The sequence below is a fragment of the Mustela nigripes genome, chromosome 6 (genome assembly GCF_022355385.1).
Source record: "Mustela nigripes isolate SB6536 chromosome 6, MUSNIG.SB6536, whole genome shotgun sequence".
In the NCBI taxonomy this organism is placed as follows: Eukaryota; Metazoa; Chordata; class Mammalia; order Carnivora; family Mustelidae; genus Mustela; species Mustela nigripes.
In genome coordinates, this window is record NC_081562.1 from 105,690,964 (window position 1) to 105,717,859 (window position 26,896).

Genomic DNA, 26,896 nt, shown 5'->3' on the forward strand with positions numbered 1-26,896 from the left:
TTTTAGACAAAAAAAATATAGGTTAAAAAAAAATAAGATAGGGGTGCCTGGGTGGCTCAGTCGCTGCCTTTGGCTCAGGTCATGATCTCAAGGTCCAGGGATTGAGTCCCATATCGGGCTCTCTGCTCAGTGGAGAGCCCGCTTCCCCCTCTCTCTCTCTGCCTGCCTCTCTGCCTACTTGTGATCTCTCTCTGTCAAATAAATAAATAAAATCTTTTTAAAAAAATTAAAAAGAAAATATAGGTTGCTCTCGTCCACAGTTAATGTCTGCATGGCATATAGGAAACTGTTAGATATATACAGTAATCAGAATTAACCATTAATATATTCTTTCTGACAGCAAAGATGGATTATCTTCAGTTTAGTGAAATCTATTAACTATGTTTAAAAATTCTCCTAGCTATATTATGTATCTCTGTTATAGAAGCAGGAGTCGCATACAAGCCTCACTAAGAATTAAGAAATGATCATAATGTGATGGAAGAGTTTTGGCTCCTACAAACAAGCAGATGGACAGTTTTGTGGGCATTTGTTGTTGATTTGGGTTTTTTGGTGTTTTGTTTGTTTTTCTTTCAACTGAGAGAAAAAAGTGGGATTTTGGTAGGAAATACAGAACATTGAAAAAATAGATATCCTATAAACTTAATGCTATAAATGGTGATGTACCAAAGAATACTTTTTTTTTTTTTTAACTAGGAACTGAGTTGATACTAAGGTTAGTGAGTGAGTGTCCCCACTCTCAAACTTACAATCTATTGGAAGAAAATATATGTAAACAGATTATTGCAGTCTGAGAGAGGTTCCAGATAACATTGAAATGCTTTTGTTCCAAACATAAAGATGCAAGCTTTAACTCCTCTCAAAATTTGTGATGCATGATTGAGCTCATTGAGAGAAAAAAAGCGAAGTCTCCAGGTGTCAGAAGCAAAGAGGGTATCAGAACGCAGAGATGGATGTATATGAATGAATGCAACAGCAGCCCTGGGAATTATTATTGGTTATGACCCAGTTATAACTAGGAGCTTGGATTTCATAAGGAAAGGGGGAGAGACATTAGGATTACATGAGGTGGGGAGTTAGGACTGAACTGCTGTAGAATAGGACAGCCAGAGGAATGTAATAAAAGGGAAAAAAAGACTAATTCAGTCAAACTTTTATAACTGGTAGGGGACAAACAAGTTTTTTCTCTGCCATGCCTCTGAAAAGAAACCCAAAGTCCCTTATAAGATGTCAGAATCCTAAAGCCTGTACCTCCTGCAGATTCAGAGTACAAATTTACAGTTGGTGTGGAAGTACCTACCTGAAATACTAGTTTAAAAATTTATCCCAGACTTATATGCTCCTTTAACGCAATTACAGTATCACTGTAAGACCCTTCGACAACCCAGACTTCACAGTATTGCCATAGAATGAAAAGGTGCCCCTTAAGATGAGTTCATAATCCGTCCACCATGAGGGGGATGTAAGAAACAGGAAGATCACCTCTTTTAAAGACTAGCAATATTTTTAGTTTTTTAAAGATTGATTTATTTGAGAGGGTGTGTGTACCCGTGCACAGGGGTGGTGCAGAGGGAGAAGGAGAGAAAGTCTCAAGCAGACTCCATGCAGAGCATGGAGCCTGACTCGGGGCTCAAAACCACAACGCATGAGATCATGACCTGAGCCTGAAACCAAGAGTCAGATGCTTAACCAACTGCAACCCCCAGGTACCCCAGGAGCAATATTTTTAAATGACTTTAAAACAAGAAATAAAGTACAAGGAAAGAACAAGGGATGCAGTATAGTATGGTAAAGAGTATGGGCTCTTAAAATTAAAACAAATGTGAAACTACAGAAAAGATACTGTGTCACAAACACCTACTATCCCTAATAAAAAGCTTTGCTAAAAATTCAGAAAATAATTTAATGGGGGAAAATGGTTAAAAGGTCATAGGGAAGAAAGGGAGATAATTTGCCTATTCTAGGCATTTCATAAAATGGAATCCTATAACAAGATCATGAGTATTTACTCCTTTTTTTTAAAAATAAGAGTTTCATAGACTTAGCTCCTACATTTAGGTCTGTGTGATCCATTTTAAGTTCATTCTTTCATGTTGTGAGGTAGAGGGCCAATCATTTTTTTTGCATATAGGTATTGATTTGTTACAACATCGTTTGTTGAAAAGACTGTTCTTTCTCCACTGAATTGTCTTGGTAACCTTGTCAAAAATTGACCATAATCAAGTTAAAAGTTTATTTCTGTACTCTAAATTCTGTTTCCTTGGTCTGTGTTTCTGTCCCTATGCTGATATCACATGGACTTCTGTAAGCTCTGTGGTAACTTTGAGATCAGGAAGTATGAATCCTCCAACTTTGTTCTCTTATTTCAAGATTGTTTTGGCTGTTTTTATATTATTTTTTACAACTGCATTGAATATAGTTATTTCAAAATTAAGTTAAAAGAGAATATAGAGGGGCACCTGGATGGCTCAGTGGATTAAAGCTTCTGCCTTCAGCTCAGGTCATGATCTCAGGGTCCTGGGATCGAGCCCCGCATAGGGCTCTATGCTCAGCAGGGAACCTGCTTCCCTTCCTCTCTCTCTGCCTGCCTTTCTGCCTACTTGTGATCTCTGTCTTTCAAATAAATAAATAAAATCTTTAAAAAAAAGAGAGAGAGAGAATATAGAGATAATAAATAAAATAAAGAGAAGGGGGAATAAAAGAAACAAGTAGAACAATATAATGATTTCTTTTTTCTCCTTTTGTGTAAGTTTAAAATTCACGATATACAATGTATTTTTTTTTTCAGTTATAAAAAAGGGTAGAGTTTCTTCTTGTCTAGAAGCTAGACTGTTGTTATTAGCTTCTAGCCCTTTGAATTATTCATCATATGAACTTTATCACATTTATCACTAGGCTCTGTGTACCTGCTTCTTCATATATAAAGTTGGGATGATAATTGTACCTACTTCCTGTTGTTGCTATGAGGATTAAATTAATTAAGTTACCTAAAGCTCTTAGAATAGTGCTTGGCACATAGTAAGCATTGGGTTGGGGAAGAGGAACTATTTAAAAAGTATATATAGATTTGCCAAATAATATGAAATGAAACAAAAAATCTAATCATTTAATTAAAAACTTGGTGAGCAAATTAACACATCTAAAAAGAGAATTAATGTTTTGAATGGTAACATTGCAAAAATCACCCAGAGTGATCACAGAACAGAGATAAAAATAAAATCAGAAAAAAAAAAGAGATAAAAATCACAGAACAGAGAGATAAAGTGGGATAGAAAATTAGAAAGAGATTAACAGACACAAGAGCTAGACTGAAAAGGTACAACATTCATCCAATAGGAGTTTTGAGAAAGACAATAGAGAAAATTCAAAAGAGGCAATATTAGAATAGATAGAAATGTATTTTTATTATTGATGAAAATCATGAATCCTCAGACTGAAGAAGCACTGCAAGTCTTGAGATAGACTGGTAACCACACATACAAATCTTTTAATGAAACTGCAGAACATCAGAGAGAAAAACCTGTTACAAGTAATCAGGAAGAACAGATAGATTACCCACATAGATACAAGAATTTGTCAGTAGATCCAATAGAATCAATAAAAGGCATAAGAGAGTGAGGTGATAAGTATCTTTAAAGTGTTGAGGAAAAGTAACTGCAAATCTAAAATTCTGCACCCAAAAGTATGGATGAAATAATATTTTCAGACAAAGGCTGACAAAGTTTATCACTCATGCTCCCTCATTTAAAAAATAAACTACTTCAGTAAAGAAGAAATTAGGTGAGATCCCAGAAGCAGTACTTGGGGGTGGGAAGAATGACTGTGTAGGCAAATCCTCATAAGCATTGAGCATAAAACATTAATTTAGTTAACAATGATAGATTTCCCCAAGTGTTCATATTATTAAGAAAGGAGAATAAAGATGCAATAACTTTGTGGTACTTGGCAAGCATACGTGCTAGCATTATAGGTAAGCAGTAAAATAAAAGGAAATAGAGTGTAAAACTTCAAAATCATGAAGGAAAGCACTAAATAAAAATTTTCTTCATCCTCTACCTGAAGTCAAGAAAGAGGTAGTAAACAAAATACCTATATGTTATCAAAAATAATGTTAAAAATGAATCTAAATGTATCAGTAATACATTAAAGGAAAATAAGTTATATTTTATTGAAGATGAAAAAAATCAAAATCTAGTTCTAGGCTGTTTTTAACTTCAGCCAATACTCTTTAAAATGTAAGCTCCATGAGGGAAGGGGCTTTTGTTCATTTATCACAGCACCTAGAACAATGTCATACACATAGTATTTGTTGAATGAATGAATGAATGAATGAATATGCTATTTTTGAGAAACATCTCTAAAAATGATACAGAATGAAAGAGAGTTAAATGATTTTTTTTAAATATGCAGGGCAGATACTGATCGTAGAGTTGAGCTCTGTGATTATTGGACAAAACAGGCTTTAAAGCAGAAAAGCAAAATTAGGTATAAAAATACTTATTATAGTTACAAATGGAATAATTCACCTGAAAGATAATAACAGACCTAAAGCTCTATGGACCTAAGAACAATGTCACCTAAAAAGAGAAATTCCCAAGGTTATAATGGCATTGAGAAATTTAACAGATCAAACATGAAAAAACTAAAAAGGACATAAAAGACAGTTAACAGTCTTTACCTGTGTGTGCCTGTAGAACCCTGGACCCAACAATTAGAAAATAAACATTCTTTAGAAGCACACATGAAACATTTATAAAAGTGATCTCATACTAAATCTTAGAACAAGATCAACAAATGCCTATGAGTTTATACTATTCTGATCAAGTTCTCTGAATATAATGCTGTAAAGTTAAAAATCAATAATAGTAAATGTCACACATTTGGAAATATTAAAGCTCATTTTAATCAGTTCTAAGGGAACTGGCAAAATATTTAGAGCAACAGTGAAAATACTACATATCAGAATTTGTGGGGGTGTTAAAGTAGTTCTTGGGGGAAAATTTATACCCTTAAATGCATATATTAGGAGATTAAAAATTAATGAGCTAGCATTACTCAAATTAAAAAGATGTCAAATTAAATCCCCCACACACACACAAACCTAAGAAAGGAAATAAAAGCAGAAATTAATGAAACAGGAAACAAACCATAGAGAAGGTTAATGAAAACAAAAGCTGGTTCTTGGATAAGACTTGCAAAATAGAATTTAATGACTTTATTGAAAATGAAAGATAGGAGGACAGATTAAGAAAAAGACCAGATGTAGAGAGGCAAAGGAGACACATCTACAGCTATAAAAGAAACTTTTAAAATCCTAGGAAAATAGGATAAATAGTGTGACAATATGTAGCTTACCAAACCTGAGAAGTTTGGGTTTTTTTCAAGCTTTTTGTTTTAATTCCAGTGTAATTAAAACTGTTATTGTCAGTTTCAGGTGTACAATATAGTGTGACTCAACACTTCCATATCACAATGATGCTCATCATAATAAGCGTGCTCTTTAAACCCCATCACCCCACCTAGGTGGCACCTAGGCTCTGCCCCGAGCCTAGCACCCCTGGCTCCCCACCTGCTGAGGAAGGGGCTAGGACTGGGCCCCCAGAGCCCACGCACCAGGCCGAGGTTGCAAGCACTGGAGATCCCCTGCCAGGGTCCGGGGGCCTGGCCTTGCCTTGGGAACCCCATAGCCTGGAGATGGTGCTTATTGGCTGTCATGGCTCTGGCACAGTCCAGTGGACCCAAGAAGAGGGCACAGGGGTCTGACTGCTGGCCCAGGAACTCAGTGTTGCAAGACATGCTGCCATCTGCTGCCCTGCCTGGCCTCGGGGCAGAGGGAGGGTGGCAGCCACCCCTGACTCTTTGCTGCCCACTGGCTCAGGGCCCAGCCGGACTTTCAGTGGGCTGGAGCCTAAGGGGCGGGCCCCAGGCTGGGACTCTCTGGGCCCCTCCTTAGCCTACTCCTGTTTCCCTCTGCAGGATGGGAGACAGAGGCCTGAGGCCAGAGAGGGATTTGGTTATCCATCCCCTGCATGTGTCCCTGCCACCTCGGGGCACCCATCCCCCACCACCTCCCCTATAGCAATTTGTTCTCTTGTAGTAACAATCTGTTTCTTGGTTTCTCTCTGTCTCTCTCTCCCTCCCTCCCTCCGCCCTCCCATCTTTTTCTTTTGCTCTGAGCAGTTCTTGAAGTAACAAATTTAAATCAGCTTAAAATCTTCCTAGTAGTAGATAAAGATCCTGCTTGTTTTTAGAGGTTAGTTCCACCAGACAGCAAACAGCAAATAATTCCTACCTTAAAACAACTATTCCAAAGAATACAAAAAAAAGGAAAGTTCCCTGATTCATTTCATAAGTTTAGCATAATTTTGATGCTAAAATGCAAATAGAAAAAAATCATGGGCCAATATTACCTATGAATGTAGATTAAAAAATTCTAAATGAAATATGAGCAAATTCAACAATGTGTAAGAATATTACACAGTTACAACAGTACAGTTTATCTTAGGAATTTGGGGATGTTTTAATGTTTAGATTCAGAGCAAATGGGAAAAAAGGATAATCTCAATATATTCTGAAAAAGCCTTGGGAAAATGAGGCTAGAGTGGTAGGATGTGATCAGACAGTGAAGGCCTTTGGTATGTAGTTCATGGTGAGAGTTGGACTTGTGGCTGTGCTTGCCAGTGGATAGATTTTTTTTTTAAAACAGGATAGTATTAGGATCAAATGGTCTTTTGGAAGATAACTGTGACAGCAATTTAGAAGAAGCAATAAAAATAGTATGCCAGTGATAATACAGATGAAACTGTACACTTAATTACAGGGGAAATATTTGGAAACAGGATCACTAGGGCTTTGTGGTGTAATGGGATTAGTGAAAAAGGAGGAGTTTAGAATGATTCTGAGATTTTTTAGATTGAGCAACTAACTCAGTGAATAATGACTACATTTATGGAGATAAGAAACAGCAAGCGGAGAGTTATATGTGGAGTGGTGGGGAAGGAGTGGAGAGTTCAAGTGTTTCTGCATGGTAATATATTTGACATATGCTGTCCTTTTTGTGTCTTCATCTTTAAGTCCCCGCACTGATGTGAAGAAACAGCATAAGGAAATAATACAACAGTTAGAAAGAACAATTTGTGATTCATAAGGAGCCTCACAAACTACCTCTAACCTACTCCTATTTGTCAGAAGTATAATAGCTTTAACAGTGACTTAATCTGATGTCCCTTTATATCTCTGTTAAAGGATGTAGAAACCTTTTTTAGGCTGCAACAGAGCCTGCAACTATAACTGTTAGATGATTTATCAATAATGAGAACATAGGGTGCCTGGGTGGCTCAGTTGGTTAAGCAGCTGCCTTCAGCTTAGGTCATGATCCTGGAGTCCCGAGATAGAATTCTGAATTGGGGTTCCAGCTCCATGGGGAGTCTGCTTCTCCCTCTGAACTTCTTCCCCTCATACTCTCTCTCATTCTCATAAATAAATAAAACCTTTAAAAAAAAATGAGAACATAATATATACCTATGTCATTATTTCCATAAACCTCAGAAATAATAAAATGGATACAAATAAGATACTTGAATATATTAACCTTTCTATGTCAGATAGGAATACATTTTTCTAAGAGGTGTATATATTTTTTGATGCCATCATTGTTCATTGGTCTTTGTTTAAATTAGGTCAAAGTCTACTAGATATATGGGTGTTTTTTATCCATTCTCACCCCTCTTTACCTTTGGGTGAAACCAGGTATATATCTGAGGAACCTGGACTTCCTAACATTCCAGCCATATGACCAGATTTAGTTCTTTCAGCTAAGGGGGAAAGCTGTTATTTGGAGGAAGAGTGGTGTGAAAACTAATGATACTTAGTTTTAACAGTTGAGTTTTATCGGTTTTCATATACACAAGATTATTATTTATAACATTGTAACAGCAAAATATTAGAAATAATCTAAATCTGCATCAACAAGTCAACAAAAAGAATGAGACAGCTCTTTATTTGCTGATATGGAAGGCTCTTCAAGATAGAGTTAGATGGAAAAAAATAGTTCAGGACAGTGACTAGACTATGCTCCCATTTGTTGGAGGGAAATGTGTGTGTGTCTGCATGTGGCTGTGTAGTTATATAGCCGTGGAATGTCAGGAAATCTTTGGGGTACACACAAGAAACTGCTAACTGTTGGTAGCCGCTTGAAAAGGAACTGTCAGGGATAAGAGATAGACTGACTTCTACTGTTAAAAACTCTCGTACCACGTAAATATCAAAAATATTCAAAAGAATCAAAATTAAATTTTTTAAAATAGCTTGGCAGTGATGGGGAGAATTGGTCAGTTCGGGTCACTGCAGCTGATTTTCTTCCTGGTTTCATTTTTCTTGATGTATAATAGTGTTTGCAGGATAACAAGCTTCAAGATTTCATCAGTTAACTCAAAATACTAATCAAGACCACCAAAATTAAACTACCAGACTGATTTATTTAAGAATGAAAACAAAATCAGTGGAAGATACACTCTGTTGTTTTAGAACTTGAACACCAGTTGAGAAAATAAAATAGGATGTGAAGGTAATCTGACTGGGACAGCTGTTGGGCTAAATTCAGTACAGATACTCCTTCTAATCTTGTTGCCTTCCCTTCATACTGCACTGCCTCACATTGTTCTTCTGAAAACTGTTCAACCAGTGGAATACAAACGTTCCTGGCTACAAAGATAGTTCTCAGTCATTTGTGTCCAGAGACAAATATATAGCACAAATATATAGCACAACTCAAGAATAATTAATGACTGAGGCCCCTGGCCAGTCAGTAGAGCATGCAACTCTTGATCTCGGGTTTATAGGTTTGAGCCCCACATTGGATATAGAGATTACTAAAAAAATAAAGTAAAATAAATAAAAAAATAAAGTAAAATCTTTAAAAAAAGAATTAATGACTAATTTATATTTTTTTATGATACGAAGTTGTTTAAAACAAAGCTTAAAGGTAATTTGTGGAGATTTTGTTAAATGTATAAGGAGCACTGAATCTGACACACCTAACTGAAATTGTTAGGGATTATGCTTTATTCATTTTGTATATCAAATACCAATATAACTAATTAAAGTTTAATTATAATTCACTATGATAAAATTATTTCCAAGGTTTAACAGATGTATACAGAAGTAATTTTAATATTTTCTTAAAGATAATTATAATTGGGGGCACCTGGGTTGCTCAGTGGGTTAAAGTCTCTGCTTTCGGCTCAGGTGGTGGTCCCAGGGTCCTGGGATCGAGCCCGGCATCGGGCTCTCTGCTCAGCAGGGAGCCTTCTTCCCTCTCTCTCTGCCTGCCTCTCTGCCTACTTGTGATCTCTGTCTGTCAAATAAATAAAATCTTAAAAAAAAAAGATAATTATAATTGGAAATAATCCAAATTAATAAAGGTAAAATTTATTCACAGTGCTTTCTAAAATATCTCAGAATATTTCCTTCCAACTATGACTATGTCTGAAACTATTTAAGTGGTTTAGTAACAATAGCACAAACTGAAGCAAAGATTAGTGAACTAGAGAAAATCTTAAAGATTGGAATTCAGACCTTTTCTTTAAATACCTGGGTTTGGATAGCTTACATACACCATCTTTTACCTTAACTAAGTATTTTTCTGTGAAATATAGTTTATCTAACTATAACTGACATCTTAAAGAAAGGATTACAGAATGAACTCCTTTTCCTCTGAGAGGGTATGTATACCTGTATACATAGATATATGCCTTTACAACTAAAGAAGCTTATTATTTTAGTAAGTTTCTTCCTTTTTCTTTCCCTTCCTTTCTTCAGTCTTATTCTTTATGTTATTGGGATCAGGGGAATTCAGCTATCTGCACATGCACATGGCATGGCATAAGAGGGAAAATATCTGGATATAAACTACCTTTCATATCAGTAAAACATGAAGGACTTACTCTTTTTGCTTGTTGGTCTTATCTTCAGAAGAGCAGAGTACTAGAGCTCCTTAAGAGCAGAGAGTCATTGATACGATCTGTAATCGCTAATGCTCTGTGAGCGGTCAGTATTTTAGAGCTCAATCTCATGACTATGCAGGGAACAAACTTTGAAGTTCTGAACACTAGATATAGAAGCACTAAACTTTGATTATCTTCGTGTCTTCTGAAAATGGAGAACTAAGTTCTTATGACTATTTTTTCTTTCACTTATATGTATCAAATAAGTAGTCTTTGGTCTTATCTGTCTGCTGTGATCAGTTCCTTTGGGAGGATTTCATACTCCTAACAAATATTTGAAATACCTTCTACCTTCAAAGTGGATTTGTGTGTGCTTTATTAGAACCTCTTTTTAACTTTCTATTTTTATTCATTTTTTACATGAATGGCTCCTATTGGAGGTCACTATATATATATATATTTTAAGATTTTGTTTATTTGAGAGAGAGAGCACAGGCAGGGGGAGCAGCAGAGGGAGAGGGAGAAGCCAATTCACAGCTGAGCAGGGAGCTCAACACAGGGCTCAATCCCAGGACCCTGTGATCATGACTCAAGCCAAAGGCAGACACTTGACCGACTGAGCCACCCAGGCACCTCAAATTACTTCTTTTTAAGTTTTTAAACTTAAACTAGGTATCACATATTAAAGATTAAGTATGACATGTTCTAGGAAAATAACTAGCCAAGAATATTTTCACTGTGCATTACTACTAAAGTCAACATGGAAAAGTTTCTCAACCATATGAATTACGTGCAAATGTTTTGCTTACTTTCTAGGTACACCTTTTTATCCTTTCCTCTCTCCTGTCCCCTTCCCCAAGACCCACTTTGCAAAAAGACTTTCCATTTGTCACTCAGTACCACATGACATAGGAGAAATTACCCTACATGTTTTCAAGGCCACCCTAAGTCATCTCTGAAAAGAGAAATTTGGTTATCCCAGACAATTTTTGGTATTTTCTTTGCTATCATTTTTTGTAGGGAGGAAACAATTTAGTAATGTGCATGTATTACCAGATGAAAATGTGGAGAACCTAAATGACCAAAAATGAGATTCATTAAGCATCCATTCAACCGAATACTATGCAGCCAGTTAAAATTAGATTTAAGAATAATTTTTTTTCTTTCAATTTTTTTTTAAAGATTTTACTTATTTATTTGACAGAGATCACAAGTAGTCAGAGAGGCAGGCAGAGGGGCGGGGGGGAGCAGGCTCCCTGCCAAGCAGAGAGCCCGATGTGGAGCTCGATCCCAGGACCCCGGGATCATGATCTGAGCTGAAGGCAGAGCCACCCAGGTGCCCCTCGTTTTGTTTTTTTTTTATCACGATTAATGTACTCTTTAATCCTTACCACCTGTTTCACCTCTCCCTCCACACACACCCCCTCTGGTAAGCATCAGTTTGTCCTCTGTAGTTAAGAGTGTTTCTTTCTTGTCTCTCTCTCTCTCTCATTTTTCCCCCTTCATTCCAAGAATAAGTTTAATATAATTAGCATTTCAGCCTACTGACTTTTAAAAATTTCATAACTCACATTTTTTTGCTTGTAATTTTTTTGAAAAAACCTGTAGAAGGAACACACAGTTCTCATGAATATTTTTAAATTATAAAATATGTAAAATAATAACAGCTTAGAGAACAATAAGGTACATAAAATAAAATAGGAATGTGACAGTACAAAGAATCTGTCTCTGAAACTTGGTGAGAAATCTCTACATATACCATGTCGCCTACTCCAGATAACGTACAACAATCCTTTCCCCTTTCCCACCTTCCACACCACTAACTTCTACTTTTATGGACACTTGTACTATGTATGTATATATTCCAAAGCAACCAGTACAATCGATTCATATGCTTTTAAGCGTTATGTGAATGGCATCATGAATTTTAAGAATATGTTCTAGCTCTCTGAAGTTATTCTTCAGTGCTCTGAGGGACTGTTAGTGATTTCACTCACAGATAATTTATGTATAGGAGAGTATGTATCTTTCTAAGTTCATATATTATTAGCTATTGTTATGTTTTCTCATATTACGGTTTTAATTGGTTAATACTTGTATTTAACAGTCATCTGTCTCATAGTTTATAGATTTCACAGATATTTTAGGCTAATGCAAATAATGAAAGTTGTATCTTTTCCTTTTCAATTTCTGTATCTTTGATTTTATTTGATTTCCTTATTGCCCAGGCTGGGACTTTCATTATAATATTGAATAAGAGCAGAGGTTAAAGATAGCCCTTTTGGGGGACACCTGGGTCACTCAGGTAAGTGTCTGCCTTTGGGTCAGGTCAGGATCCCAGGGTCTTGGGATCGAGCCCTGCATTAGGCTCTCTGCTGAAGCAAGAGAGAGCGAGCCTGCTTCTCTCTCTCCCTCTGCTGCTCCCCCTGCTTGAGTGCTTGTGCATTCTCCTCTCTGTCAAATAAATTAAATCTTACAAACAAACAAACAAAAAGAACCCATTCTACTATTGAAACCATGAAAGTTTTCCTTATTATTCCCTGCATTGTAAAGAGAATTAACAACTTAAAGAAAACAAAACAAAAACTTTAAAAAAAAAAAAAAGGCCTTTTTGTCCCTCAGTTTAATGTTTTCACTTCAGAACTTTCACCATTTCACAGGATGTTTGCTCTGTAATGAAATGAGGAGAGAGTTCTTCATTAACTGTTGATTTATTAATATTTAACATTTCTTTTGCATCATTTTTGATGTTATTTAATAAAAGTATCCCCTTTACCTAAGTATTTTAAATGTATTGGCGTACATATAGTATTTGATGATTTTTAAAATCTCTGTCTATAATTATGCCCTCATATTTTGGTTCCTTCTAATATGTGCTTATGTCTTTTTTTCTTGACCTGTTTTGGTGGACATTTATTATTATTTTTTTTAATTTTTTAATGTTTTTATAAACATATCATGTATTATTAGCCCCAGGGGTATAGGTCTGTGAATCGCCAGGTTCACACACTTCACAGTACTTACCATAACACATACCCTCCCCAGTGTCCACAACCCCACCACCCTCTCCCTACCCCCCTCTACCCAGCCCCCCTCAGTTTGTTTTGTGACATTAAGAGTCTCTTATGGTTTGTCTCCCTCCCAATCCCATCTTGTTTCATTTATTTTTTTCCTACCCCCCAAACCACCCCACATTGCATCTTTACTTCCTCATATCAGGGAGATCATATGATACTTGTCTTTTTCTGATTGACTTATTTCGCTAAGCATAATATCCTCTAATTTCATCCACGTCATCGCAAATGGCAATATTTCATTTCTTTTGATGGCTGCATAGTATTCCGTTGTATATATATACACCACATCTTTATCCATTCATCTGTTGATGGGCATCTAGGTTCTTTCCACAGTTTGGCTGTTGTGGCCATTGCTGCTATAAACATTTGGGTGCATGTACCCCTTTGGATCACTATATTTGTATCTTTAGGGTAAATACCTAGTAGTGCAGTTGCTAGGTCGTAAGGTAGCTCTATTTTCAACTTTTTGAGGAACCTCCATGCTTTTTTCCAGAGTGGTTGCACCAGCTTACATTCCCACCAACAGTGTAGGATGGTTCTCCTTTCTACTGGACACTTATTATTAATTTAAAGAACCTGATTTTTGTGTTGTTAATTATATCTTTTTAAAATTCACTAATATTTGCTTTTGTCTTTGTTTCCTCAATTTACTTTAGGCTTAACTTACTTATTTTCAATCTTGACATTTTTCATTTTTTATTTTTCTGAAGATTATTTGAGAGAGAGAGAGTGCACAAATGTGAGTGCAGTGGGGGTGGGCATGGAGGGGAGCAGAGGGAGACAGAAAATCTCAAGCTGACTCCACATTGAGCATGGAGCCTAAATGCAGTGCTCCATCTCATGATCCTGAGATCTCTATCTGAGCTAAAACCAAGAGTCAAACACTTAACCCACTGCACCACCCAGTCACCCTCTGACTTTTCTTTAAGCAAGAGTATTCAGAGGTTGTTCGAGGTTATAAATTTTCGTCTAAGGACTACTTTAAGTTGTATTCTCAAGTTTGGGTATATTGTATATTCATTTTTTGTTGACTATAAATAGTTTACAATTTCCATTATGATTTCCTCTTCTTCTTTTAAAATACATTATTTATGGGTATTTACCCCAGAGATACAGATGTAGTGAAAAGAAGGGCTATCTGTACCCAAATGTTCATAGCAGCAATGACCACAGTCACCAAACTGTGGAAAGAGCCAAGATGCCCTTCAACAGATGAATGGATAAAAAGATATGGTCCATATATACAATGGAATATTATCCCTCCATCAGAAAGGATGAATACCCAAATTTTGTATCAACATGAATGGTTCTGGAAGAAATTATGCTGAGTGAAATAAGTCAAGCAGAGTCAGTTATCATATCGTTTCACTTGTGGAGCAAAGGATTAACACGGAGACATTGGGAGAGGGGGAGGAGAAAGGAGTTGGGGGAAATCGGAAGGGGAGATGAATCATGAGAGACTGTGGACTCTGAGAAACAAACTGAGGGTTTTGGAGAGGAGGTGGGGTAGGGGGTTGGGTGAGCATGGTGGTGGGTATTAAGGAGGGCATGTATTGCATGGAGCACTGGGTGTGATGCATAAACAATGAATCTTGGAACACTGAAAAAATGAAATAAAATTCATCACATCACAACATAACATAACATAACATAACATAACATAACATAACATAACATAAAAATTTAGGAGTGCCTGGGTGGCTTAGTCAGTTGGGTGTCTGTCTTTGCCTTAGGTCATAATCTCAGGGTCCTGGGATCAAGCCCCATGTCCAGCACTGTGCTCGGCAGGGAGTTTGCTTCTCCCACTCCCTCTGTACTCTCCTCTTTCTCTCTCATTCTCTCTCAAAAAGAGATTTATTTAAAAATAAGATCTTAAAAACTTTAAAAATACATTTAATTTTTATACAGTTTTTCAAAAAATATTTTTATTTATTTGACAGACAGAGATCACAAATAGGCAGAAAGACAGGCAGAGAGAAGGGGAAGCAGGCTTCCTGCTGAGCAGAGAGCCTAATGCAGGAATCCCTGGACCCTGGGATCATAACCTGAGCCAAAGGCAGAGGCTTTAACCCACCGAGCCTCCCAGGTGCCCCAAAAAATACATTTTATGTTTTTAAATGTTCAGTTTTTCTTATTATACTTTAAAATTTTATTGAATATGATTAACATACAGTTTTACATTAATTTCAGTATAATGATTTAATAATTCTGTACAGGGACAGCAGGGTGGTTTAGTCAGTTTAGCATCTGACTTTTGATTTCAGCTCAGGTCATGATCTCAGGTCATGAGATGGAGCCCCACGTCTGGATTTCGCACTCAGCAGGTCTTTCTTTTCTCTCTCCCTGTCCTTCTGCCCCTCCCCCCAAGTCACGTGCACACATACATATGCGCTTGCGCGCTCTCTCTCTCTCTCTCTCTCTCTCTCTCTCTCGCCAAAACAAATGTTTTTTAAAAATAATAGTTCTGTACATTACTCAGTGCTCATCACAATAATGTACTCCTTTGGGGGGGTTCAGCAGAAGTAGATGTTAGAGTGAAATTTATGCTATAAATGCTTGTATAATAAACAACTAACATTACATTACAAGGAACTGGGAAAAGAAACTTGGCTGAAATTTAGTACAGGAAGGAAATAACAAAGAAAAATCAGAAATAAATGAAATAGAAACCAGAAAAACAATAACAACATTAAAACTAAAGGCCATTAAAAAAATAATAAAATTGGTAATGCTTTAACTATATTTGCTAAGACAAAAAAAGAAGGCTCAAAAACCAAAATGAGAAACGGAAGAGAAAATAAGACAACAGATAACCACAGAAATACATAGTGTGATAAAAGGTTACTGTAAATAATTATATACTAACAAGCCAAATGGCTTAGGGAAAATAAAAACAAATAATTCCTAAAACCTCACAAGTTACCAAGATTGAATCATGAAACTTGAATCCAAAAAGTAGGATATCTTCTTAGACCAATGAAAGAAATGGAGACAGAAAATCTGTCTGTATGAAAGTAGAATTAAAAATTTTAAAAATCTCCCAGCACAGAAAAGCCCAAGACTATAATGGCTTCATTGGTGAATTCTACCAAACTATCTATCTATCTACTTTAAAGATTTTTATTTATTTGACAAAGAGAAACACACAGCAAGAGAGGGAGCAGAAGCAGGGAGAGTGGGAGAGGGAGAAGCCTTGCATCAGGCTTCAGGCTCAGCATGGAGTCTGCTTAAGAGTCTCTCTCCCTCTGCCCCTCCCCCCCCTCTTATGCATTTGCAAGTGCTCTCTTTCTCAAATAAATAAATAACAAAAAAAAATTTTTTTTAAATAACCATATTGTAAGGGCATGCATTTGCCTTCAGCTCAGGTTGTAATCCCAGTCTCCTGGGATTGAGCCCCACATTGGGCTCCTTGCTTATCAGGGAGCTTGCTTCTCTCTCCCTCAGCTGCCCCCCACATGTTCTCTCTGTCAAATAAATAAAAGTCTTGGGGAAAAAAAATACCATATTCTATTAGAAATAGGGAAGGGGCACCTGGGTGGCTCAGTGGGTTAAAGCCTCTGCTTAGGTCATGATCTCAGGGTCCTGGGATTGAGCCCTACATCAGGCTCTCTGCTCAGCAGGGAGCCTGCTTCCCCCTCCCTCTCTTTGCCTGCCTCTTTGCCTACTTATGATCTTTGTCAAGTAAATAAATAAAATTTTTTTAAAAAAAGAAATAGGGAAGGAATAGAGAAGAAAATGAGAAGAGTATGCCACTTTTTATGTTTACAGGGAGGAGGCTGAATGGATACACCTAAATAATAAGAGGAATTATTATTTATCAGGGATTTACAGGTGATTTTTCAGGTTACCTACAGTGAACATTTTTAAATCACACAGTATTAGGCATTTTCTTTTCAATGCTTTAAAACTTTAGGTTTTAGCAATATTTTGTTAGTGCAGTATATTGCTATTTAGTTTTATGCATAGGCTGCCCTGCAGTTTCTGAATTGCTTGGTGTACTTTTAAAATGTGTCTGTAGATATATATACACACATACTGTGGGACATCCTGATCAGATGAGGAGCCAGTGGCATAAGCAGTAAAAGATTTCACCCAAGACAGAACAAAGGAGCTAGAAGTTTATTAAATACACTGCAAGGGAACGGCAGGCAAGACAGCAAAGGAGAGACTGTCTGCAACAAGGCAGTGTTGAGGGACCAGTTATAGCGCAGAGTGAGAAATTATGGGAATGTATTGAATTTTCCCTTTTTTGGTTAACTGTGCCTGGTTTTATATAGCACTTTGGTTAGTTATGGCCTCTGGCTGGGTCACTTAATGAGCCTGTTTACATCAGCTTGGCGGTCACTGTGGGCCCTTTCATCTTGCTCAAGTTCCATTGCTCAAACCTATTGCCTAAAAGCAGCCTCTGCATTTATATTTATATTTATATTTATATTTATATTTATATTTATATTTATATTTATCCTTATACCTGAATTTATATAATACGTGTGTGTGTGTGTGTATTTTATGTATTCATTCATTTATTTAGGTCTTGTATTAACCAATCACACAGAATCACCAGTCCAGTCCTTTACGGTAAACATGGAGAAAAGACGATGGTGTAATAATCTTCTAGCCTAGTGTTGAAGAGAAGAATTTCAGAATCTCTGACTTATTTTGAAAATCCAAACGTTTATTGATGGTGTTAAATTAAGAAAGCTATTGAATTTTATGTATGTAGCTTCTGTGTGATCATATTACTAAACTTTATTATAAGTTGTAATAGTTTTTCAGTTGATTCTCTTGGATTTTCTAGGTATATAATCATTTCATTTACAGATAATGATTACTTTTTTCCACAATACTTATGGTCTGTATGTTATATAACATCCCCCAAAATGGAATAGTTGTTTAAAAAATGAGTAGTTCTTAAAATAACATAGAAATATGAGACCTATGTATCATGAAATGAAAAAACAGAGTTACATAGTCCTATCCTAGGTATGGTATAATCTAGTCTTTATTTTAAAAAACAAAGCAAGCACTGCATAGAGAGCTTGATTTGAGAAGATTACTCTTTCCTTCAAAATTTCTGTACTAATTTAGGTACCTGTCTTAGTTTGCTTGGGTTGCCATAACAAAAAAGCATAGACTTGATGGCTTAAAGCCCAGTCTAAAGGCTGGGGAGTCTAAGATCAAGGTGCCAGCTGATTCAGTTTCTGATGTGAGCTCTCTTCCTGGCTTGCAGAAGATCTCCTTATTGTTTCTTCCCTTGGCAAGGAGGGAGAGAAAGAGAGAAAGGGAAAAAAAGAGGGGTGGAGTGACAGAATGAGGGAGAATGAGAATGATCTCTCTTCCTGTTCTTACAAGACCACAGTCCTATCAGATTAGGGCCCCACCCTTATGTCTTCATTTAAGTTTAACCTTAATTACTTCCTAAAGACTTGAGCCAGATATAGTTACACTGAGGGTTAGGGCTTCAACATGACTGGGGGTGGCGGGGAAGGGGTGCACAATTCAGTTCAGAGCAGTGCCTAATTTTTTCCCCTGATCTCTTCAGAAATCCTATGTTTAATTTTATTTCAGACAGAACTAGTTTAATTATTTCTTATGACATTCTTAAAAGACTTGTTACTTTACAGTGTATCATGGAAATTTTATCTCAGTTTAACTTCATGAATCATTTCTTCATAGACACAAAATCGAATGAAGCTAATGGCCGACAACTATGAGGATGACCACTTCAAATCATCCCATTCCAATCAAACCAATCATAAACCCTCCCCAGACCAGGTAAGACTGTTCGTGAATGTTTTATAAAAACAAATGTGCTTTTATTTTCATGTATCTTATACTAGCATGTTATAAATGCCAGAGTATAAGTTAGAAAAATAAAAATAAATAATTAATTTCTAAAATCTCCTTCACTCATATTTTTAAACACAGATTTAATTTCTGTGCAGGAAGATGGTGGTAGATGATTCTGAATATTTTAAGAGGAGATACTCAAAAGATCTGAGGACCATAAGGAATCCTTGAATTAGTTGAGAAAAAAATTAATCTCAGAAATACATACTAATTTGTAAATGTCCTACTTTTCTTATTAAAACAGTGCCTTATTTAAAAAAAAAAAAAGACTTGTGACTCAGTAAGACAGAATTCTGTTTAGAGATTACTATTGTTTAATTGCAAATTTTTATATCTCTCATCATCACCTATTGTAAAGAGTAAAAATTTTTTCTCTCCCATTTCCTTGGTTGATTCCTCAAGTATATGTTATTCTCGAGGAAAATTGTTGGCCTTCAGCTTCTCATCAATGCAAAAGAGGCATTGATAAGTCTGAAGGGAACCATACTCTACTTCAGTCTTTTGGAAGAAGGGAACTCTCCCAAGATCTTGAAAATGATGGATGGGAGAGAGTGGTGAACAGATTACCTCATATCCCATTGCCAAAAATCAGATTTCAACATCTCCATCACACTCAATCTTAAAATATATAGCTTAAGGGAAAAAAATAATAGTTAAGTAATTACATCCATATGACTAAAGAGCCAAGGGAAACTCCCCCACTAAACATCTCCATTGAATGATAGCCGTGACATTGTCTTAGAAGAAGAAATATTGCAGATGAAAACAGCAATAATACCCAAATTACAATTTCTTCTAGGATTCAGAAGATACAGTCACAGTATGATGACGTTTACTAAGCCTGTTGAGGCTAGTCTTATATTTTAGAGGGAAAACAATACCAATCTTAATGTAGGCAGAATGCAGAACAATCTGCCTGATGTCAGCCATCTTTCTTTGCCAAAAAATGATTTTGCTATCTCTGCCTGTTCTTGAGACCCAGAATTAAATTTATGCCAGCGTATATAAGATGAGTACTAGATCCTTTCCTTGAAACAGGTTTTGATCATGAATAAATACAAGAAATTGGATGCCTGGGAGTAGTGGGAGGAAAACAGAAATGAGGAAAGTTTGAAGAAAAGGCAAAAATAAAGAAATCCTCCAACCTGATAATTTTGCCCAGATCCAGCCCTGGGATAGACACAGTGTCTTGGAAGGGTAGGAAAGTAGAAGTGTAATGACAAACTAATTACTAATTTGGGTAGGTTAGGGAATTTAGAAAGTTAGGACCTAATAATAAAAGGAGTCAGGAAATTAGAGACCATTTTCTTCTACTACATTATGCTTATGTCTTTGTTTTAAATACTAACCAACTCTTTTTCATTCCCATGCTGCTCTGGGGCATTGTTCCCTTTGTCATCTCTCTCCCCTAGGATGAGGAGGAGGGTATATGGGCATAGCCAATCAGATGCTCTTAGTTCAGCCATTTTGTTCAGAACGGTGAGAAACACCTTTCCTTAACTATAGATATGTTTTTTGTTTGTTTGCTTTCAATTTTTTTTTTTTTTACACAATCATTCTCACATCTTATTTCCCTGTAATTCATGAAGTTGTTTGGTGTGCTTTCTGTTTTCTCATTTTCACATGATTCCTGTGTGTATTTCTTTGCTTCTGACATAGTGGGATCGGGTTTTGTGGGGTTTTTCTTTTTGTGTGTCAATGGTCACTTTTATAATTTCTTTTTATACATTTTTGGGAGAACTTCCAGGGCATATAATTAAATTTCTCCTGTTGTGATTTTATTAATAAACTACCTTATCTAGCGTGATTTTACAGTGTCCTGGTAAGGTTTATAGTGACTTACATCAAACTGGAACTAGAAAATTGATCAAATACTCTGCCAGTAGGTTTGGGATATATTTTTTATGATAATTAATTATAAATATATGCCTTTAAAAAAAATTGTACTGTAAACTAAAACCTTTGTTTCTGCCTGTAAAAGGATGCTCTGAATTCTCAGGGTCAGTGGTTCTTATAAAGTGCCTACCAAGGACATTCCCCTAGAGCTTTGACATTACTCTCAAACTGTCCTTAAAAATAAGAAGTAAAGGAAGACCTTTGAAAAAGTCGGTTTAAAGAATTCTTTTTCCTCTCTTTTATTGATTGCTGCTGTATTAAACAGTTGCCAGGACACTGTCTAGATTCTCCTTTTCAGGCCAATTGGCTGGAAAATATAGTCCAGCTGTGGCAGTATCTCCCTTTGATCTGATGCCCTGGAGGTTTGACTAAGGAAATCCTTTTCTTAGAAAAAATAATAATTATAATTAATAAGTTCACACATATTGGTGGCCTTGCACTCCCTGGATTCACTGCCCTTTCTTATTGGTGATCTCACTCTTTTGGAGTCCATTCTCTCTGAAAAGTCTGTGTCTTGGTGTTACACTTCTTAAAATGATGAGGACATGTATAGACCTCTCACTAGCAAACACAGCCAAGAAGGATGATGAGGTAAGTTGTGGAAAGGGGCATATACCGTGAAGATGGGAACCTCTCCAAATCACTTTATCCTGAGGGTGTACAAGGCAAAATGTGTATCAGCCAAAAAGCTCTTTGGGTTAGTGTGTTGCATGCCAGGCAAAGCTAAAGCTGAGAAAATTCATGTGCTAATTCTCTTTATCTATACTGCCCCCTGCAAGGGAATTTATTTGTCATCATGAAGGATGTGGGGGCCATCCAGTAGTTGAATGTAGAATACCAATCCACTCCCTCTAAATGAATCTGCCTTGTCTGTTTTGGCAGAATATAGGAGCCTCTTGGTATGCCTTAGCAGGAAGCACATCCCTGATGTATATGAATAGGATTATATTGGTTGAATACCCTTTTTCTAGCCAATCAGAAGAGACAAGTTAGTGTTACAGGAAAAAAGGGGCATTGATAACTTCACCAGGAGACTGAAAGATAAACAAACCTACACATAGACTTGTTCCTAAAGTCTCCATTTTATTTTCTCATCTTCCCTAGTAGAATAGCTGCTAGTAAGAGTTCAAATGCTATTGATTTTGTTGGTTTTTTTTTTTTTTTAATTATTGCACTGTTGAGCTTACTGCACTAAAATATTAATTGCCAGTGGTTTAACAGTACGGTTGCAATTACCTGGCCGTAACTGGAGTTTCTATGATATGCTATTAAAATTTTTTTGAAAATGTCTTAAAACATTTTGTTCATGTTTATATATATGTATATGTCTGTAAATGTCATAATATCATAAGGGTTTTACCTAAAGAAATTCATGAGTGACCCCTAGAACATTACAGAAGTCTTGACTTGATCTCAGTTTTCTTCACTTGTTTTCTTGCTAATTCTAGAGAACAGATTTTCTTAATAAAAGTTTAGATTTTTGAAATTGATGATTTCCCTTTCCAAACTTAAGTATGTGAATAATGCTTTACAACTAAAATATTTTATAAAACACGGTATATATGTCAGCAAAGCATGAGTCGTACTAGGTATAATCAGTACTCAGACAGGGAGAATCAGAAGTAGAGACCTGAAAGGGGTCTAGGCAATTTCACAAGAAGTGGTAGAACATAACAGTTAAGAGTGGAGGCTTTGGAGTAGAATGCTTCTGGTCAGATCCTACCACCACCATGTATTAGCTTGTGACTTTGGACAAGGTATTTAATCTCCCCGCACTTCAGTTTCTTCATCTTTCTAACAGAGGTTGTTGTGAGAAGCAGATGAGTTGTTAGAGGCATAAACTCTGGAGCCAGACTGCACAGCTTTGCACCTAGACTCCTCCCCCTTCTTTGTGGCCTGGGGAAATTAACTCATTCTTTGAACGCCACTTTTTCTGTAAAAAGGGATTATTTTATTTATTTGTTTTTATTTATTTATTTATGTATTTATTTTGAGAGGAAGAAAAAGAGAAGAGGGGAGAGGGAGGGATAGAGGGAGACAGAGAGACTTAATTAACAGGCTTTTCATGCTTGGTGCAGTGCCCGACATGGAACAGGATCTCACAACCAGGAGATCCTGACCTGAGCTGAAATCAAGAATCAGACATTTAAGCAACGGGCCACCCAGGTGCCCCGGTAAAAATGGTTTTATTACTGGCCTACTTTGTAGTGTTGTTGGACAGATTAATAAGTTAACGTATATGAAATGAATTGAACAGTGCTTTCACCATGTACTCTGTTTATTTTATTATATTTGTTGTTGCCGTTGTCATCATTAACTTGAATCCATCTCTAGGAAGTAGTCAGTGTTTAGTAAGTGTTAACTATTTTTATTAATGTCTAGTCAGTGCCCTCATTCTGTAGGTAAGGGTGCAAATAAATAAAAGGATTTAGATGTGATGTTAAGGTCCCCAGGCATTTCTGTGCTCTGGAAAGAGGAGCTCATAGCTGACAGTGAAAGAGATAATCTAAGACATACGTATTAGTGATTATATCTCCCTTTTCATCACCAAAAATGTAATCTCTTATATCCTGAGGAATTTTTTCCCTTGAGAAAACACCTTGAATTTTTCTGTAAAAGAAATTCATTCATTGAAACTTTCATTGAATTTGCTGTCATTACCCTCCAGAGACACACAGAATAAAGCAAGTGTTAGCTTCAATTAGAAAACATGAGAGTCCCTTCTCTCTCCTCTCAACCTATAGAGAATCCATGTGAAATGTGTCCCTGCTACTGACTATCCCCTTAATTTGTGTTTTCTTTCTTGTTGTTCCCTGAGAGTAGAATGTAGGCCCTGTAGGGACAGGGACTTTAATATGTTTGCTTTTGTATTTCTATTATCTAAAATAATGACTAGTATGCAATAGGCCCTCAGCAAGTATATATTGAATTAATTAACTTCTGAATTCATGAAGTCCAGAGAAGAAACAGTAAAGTTTACATTGAAACCAAGAACATAGAATTAGCTGTTACCTTTAATATCAGCATTACTAGTACAAAAAAGGAAAATTTTGAAAGGGGAGATAGGAAAAATATCTATAAACAAAAGACTTAGAGAGAGAAATGTTAAGAATTTAAAGGAAAGTCATAATGAAGTCATAGAATCTGGCCCCTGTAATTTCATACTAAATAAAAAACAGTTGAGTATAATTTAGAAATCTTTTCTACTTGAAAACTGAACATCCTTCAGTTTTCAGTTTAATTTAGTATAATTTAGTTTAATTTAATTTTAGTATAAATTAGTTTTAATTTATAAGTTAATAAATTAATTTAAATTAGTATAAATTTAGTATAATTTAATTTCAGTATAATTTAGAAATCTTTTCTACTTGAAAACTGAACATCCTAAAGTAGAAAACAGTTTTCTGCTTGAAAACTGAATATCCTTCAGGTGGAAACTTTTCTCCAAATAACCTGTAGTTCATAGCCATCAAGAAGAGCCCACAGCATACTAGGCCATACCATGGCCATGTGCTCTTCGTGGACCTCATTCTGGGGAAGCGCTTTGTGTAAACTGGCACCAGACCCCTCAAGTAAAGGAAGTACTTGTCAAAAAGCTTAGCAGTTGGCCTTGTTATAAAACCATCTCACTAAAATCTAGAAATGAGTTGAATGACTATTAGATCAGCTCTATAGCCTCTCAAAACATGATTTGAACCAATAAGTTATGAAACTTTTCTTTTTTAATTAGAGATGATATCAGTGTTAAGACAAGCTTTTAAGACAAATGTTTTAAAACAAGTGTGTCTTTCTTTAGGCATTTCCTTTTCCTCATTGTCTGTCCTAATTGAGTTGTCCACAGAATCTTCTTCTTATCACTTTGAACCATCCTGAAAGTATTCTCTTGGTTAGTACTACAGTGGAGATCTCTTAAATCTCTAGAGAATGTATCTCTAGAAGAGGGGTATTAGATTAAGATGTTACAGAATTTTGGGGGTAGTGCATTAGAATATTTTGTCAGTGTGGTCCAAATTGTTTATTGGACCAACTGTTTAAACAGTTTGGACAATACCAGGATCAGTTTTTGACATAACAGCCAAGAAAGAATTTGACCTTGTATTTTCAGAAGTGGATCAGAGAGTTTAGCAAGATGCTTCTTTCCTAAAAAGCTTGGCAAGACCGATAGAATTAAGGAAGTAGGAAAATCCTAGTTGTAGGAAAAGGTAACATTTGTTAAACACTATGGACCAAACACTTTCATATCTCTTATCCCATAATTAATTTTCACAACCACTCTGAGAACATGTTTATCAGTGAGGAAACAGCTCGTACAAGTTAAATAATTTTCCAACATTATACAGGTAACAAGCGGCAGACATTTTAACCCAAGACTGACATCATATTCCCATGCCCTTTCCACTCTACCATAATTTAAAGAGAAGGAATATTCTACTTTACAGTTCTTCAGTAGAAGTATGTTGAATTGAATTGTATTTCTGTGTATGAAAGTAACAAAACTGCCTTTGCCAGTAAGGGATTTTCCTTATAATAAAGGAACCTAAGTGGATTTCTGACTTCACTTCACTGATTTTTTAAAAAATAAATATAACTATCCAAGAATCTGGTGACAGATTTAGAACTGTAGAGATTAAGAAGGGACAAGAAATGGACCTTAGAGGGTGGATAAAGTTTGGGTGGACGGAAGAGGAAAGAAAAAGAATTTTAGATGGGAACTACCTTGAAGGAAGGCCCTAAGAAGGAGAAGGGGCCAGTGCAGAAACCAGCCGTGCTAGGACAAAGGATGTCATTGTCCTTTTATTTTTTCATTGTTTCGTCCTACCCATATTTCTGTTTTAATATAGGGTACCCATGATTCAAATTAAAAAACTACAAATATGTTTCACAAGAACAGTTTTATTTTGAACTTTACAAAAGATTAAAATAGCAGTCAGGGGGCACCTAGGTGGCTCAGTCATTAAGCCTCTGCCTTTGGCCCAGGTCATGATCCTGGCTTAAGAAATAACAAGTGCTGATGAGGATGTGGGGAAAAAAGGAAACCTAACCTAGTGCACTGTTGAGCATCTAACTCTTGATCTCAATTCAGGTCTGAATCTCAGTGTTGTGAGTCACCGTAGGCTCTTTTCATACTGGGCATGGAAAAAAATAGAACTATGATCCAATAATAACACTACTGGGTATTTAGCCAGAAACACTAATTTGAAGGGATATTTGCACCCTTGTGTTTACTGCAGCATAATTTACAATGGCCAAATTATGGAAGCAGCCCAAATGTCTATCAATAGGTGAATGGATAAAATGTGTGTGTGTGTGTGTGTGTGTGTGTGTGTAAAATGGAATATTACTCAGCCATAAAGAAGAATGAAGTTTTGAGGCACCTGGGTGTGTGTGTGTGTGTGTGTGTGTGTGTGTGTGTGTAAAATGGAATATTACTCAGCCATAAAAAGAATGAAGTTTTGAGGCACCTGGGTGGCTCAGTGGGTTAAAGCCTCTGCCTTTGGCTCAGATAATAATCCCTGGGTCCTGGGATCAAGCCCCACATCAGCCTTTCTGCTTGGCAGGGAGCCTGCTTCTCCCTCTCTCTCTCTGCCTACTTGTGATCTCTGTCAAATAAATAAATAAAACCTTCAAAAAAAAAAAAAAAGAATGAAGCCTTAATTAAAAAAAAAAAAAAAGGGGAATGAAGTCTGGCCATTGTTAACAACATGGGTGGAACTAGAGAGTATAATGCTAAGCTAAATAAGCTAGTGAAAGGAAGACAGATACCATATGATATCACTCATATGTGTAATTTAAGAAATAAAGGAGTAAAGGAGAAGAGAGAGATAAAAACCAAAAACCAGACTCTTTAACAATAGAGAACATGCTGATGGTCACCAGAGTGGAGATGGGTGGTGGATGGGTGAAAAAGGTAAGGAGATTAAGGGCACCCTTATCTTGATACTGGTTGAGTCCTGATTTAGGACCGAGGATGTGATCTATTCTGGAGAATGTTCCATGTGCACTAGAGAAGAATGTGTATTCTGGTGCTTTGGGATGAAAAGTTCTGAATATATCTGTGATGTCCATCTGGTCCAGTGTGTCGTTTAAGGCCTTTATTTCCTTGCTGATCTTTTGCTTGGATGATCTGTC

The 26,896-nt window shown here is 36.4% G+C and overlaps 1 protein-coding gene across 13 annotated transcripts in view; it reads left to right on the forward strand.

The window, feature by feature from the left end:
• ERC1 (ELKS/RAB6-interacting/CAST family member 1) overlaps positions 1 to 26,896 on the forward strand; it is a 552,388-nt gene that overhangs the window by 452,095 nt on the left and 73,397 nt on the right. For 8 of the 13 annotated variants that reach the window (XM_059403881.1, XM_059403878.1, XM_059403884.1 and 5 more), the window contains one exon: positions 18,698 to 18,796. In XM_059403881.1, coding sequence (XP_059259864.1) covers positions 18,698 to 18,796 — 99 coding nt within the window. Of the gene's footprint in view, positions 1 to 18,697; positions 18,797 to 20,283; positions 20,351 to 26,896 lie in introns of all 13 variants that reach the window. The other 5 variants (XM_059403886.1, XM_059403887.1, XM_059403890.1 and 2 more) reach the window with 1 other exon arrangement.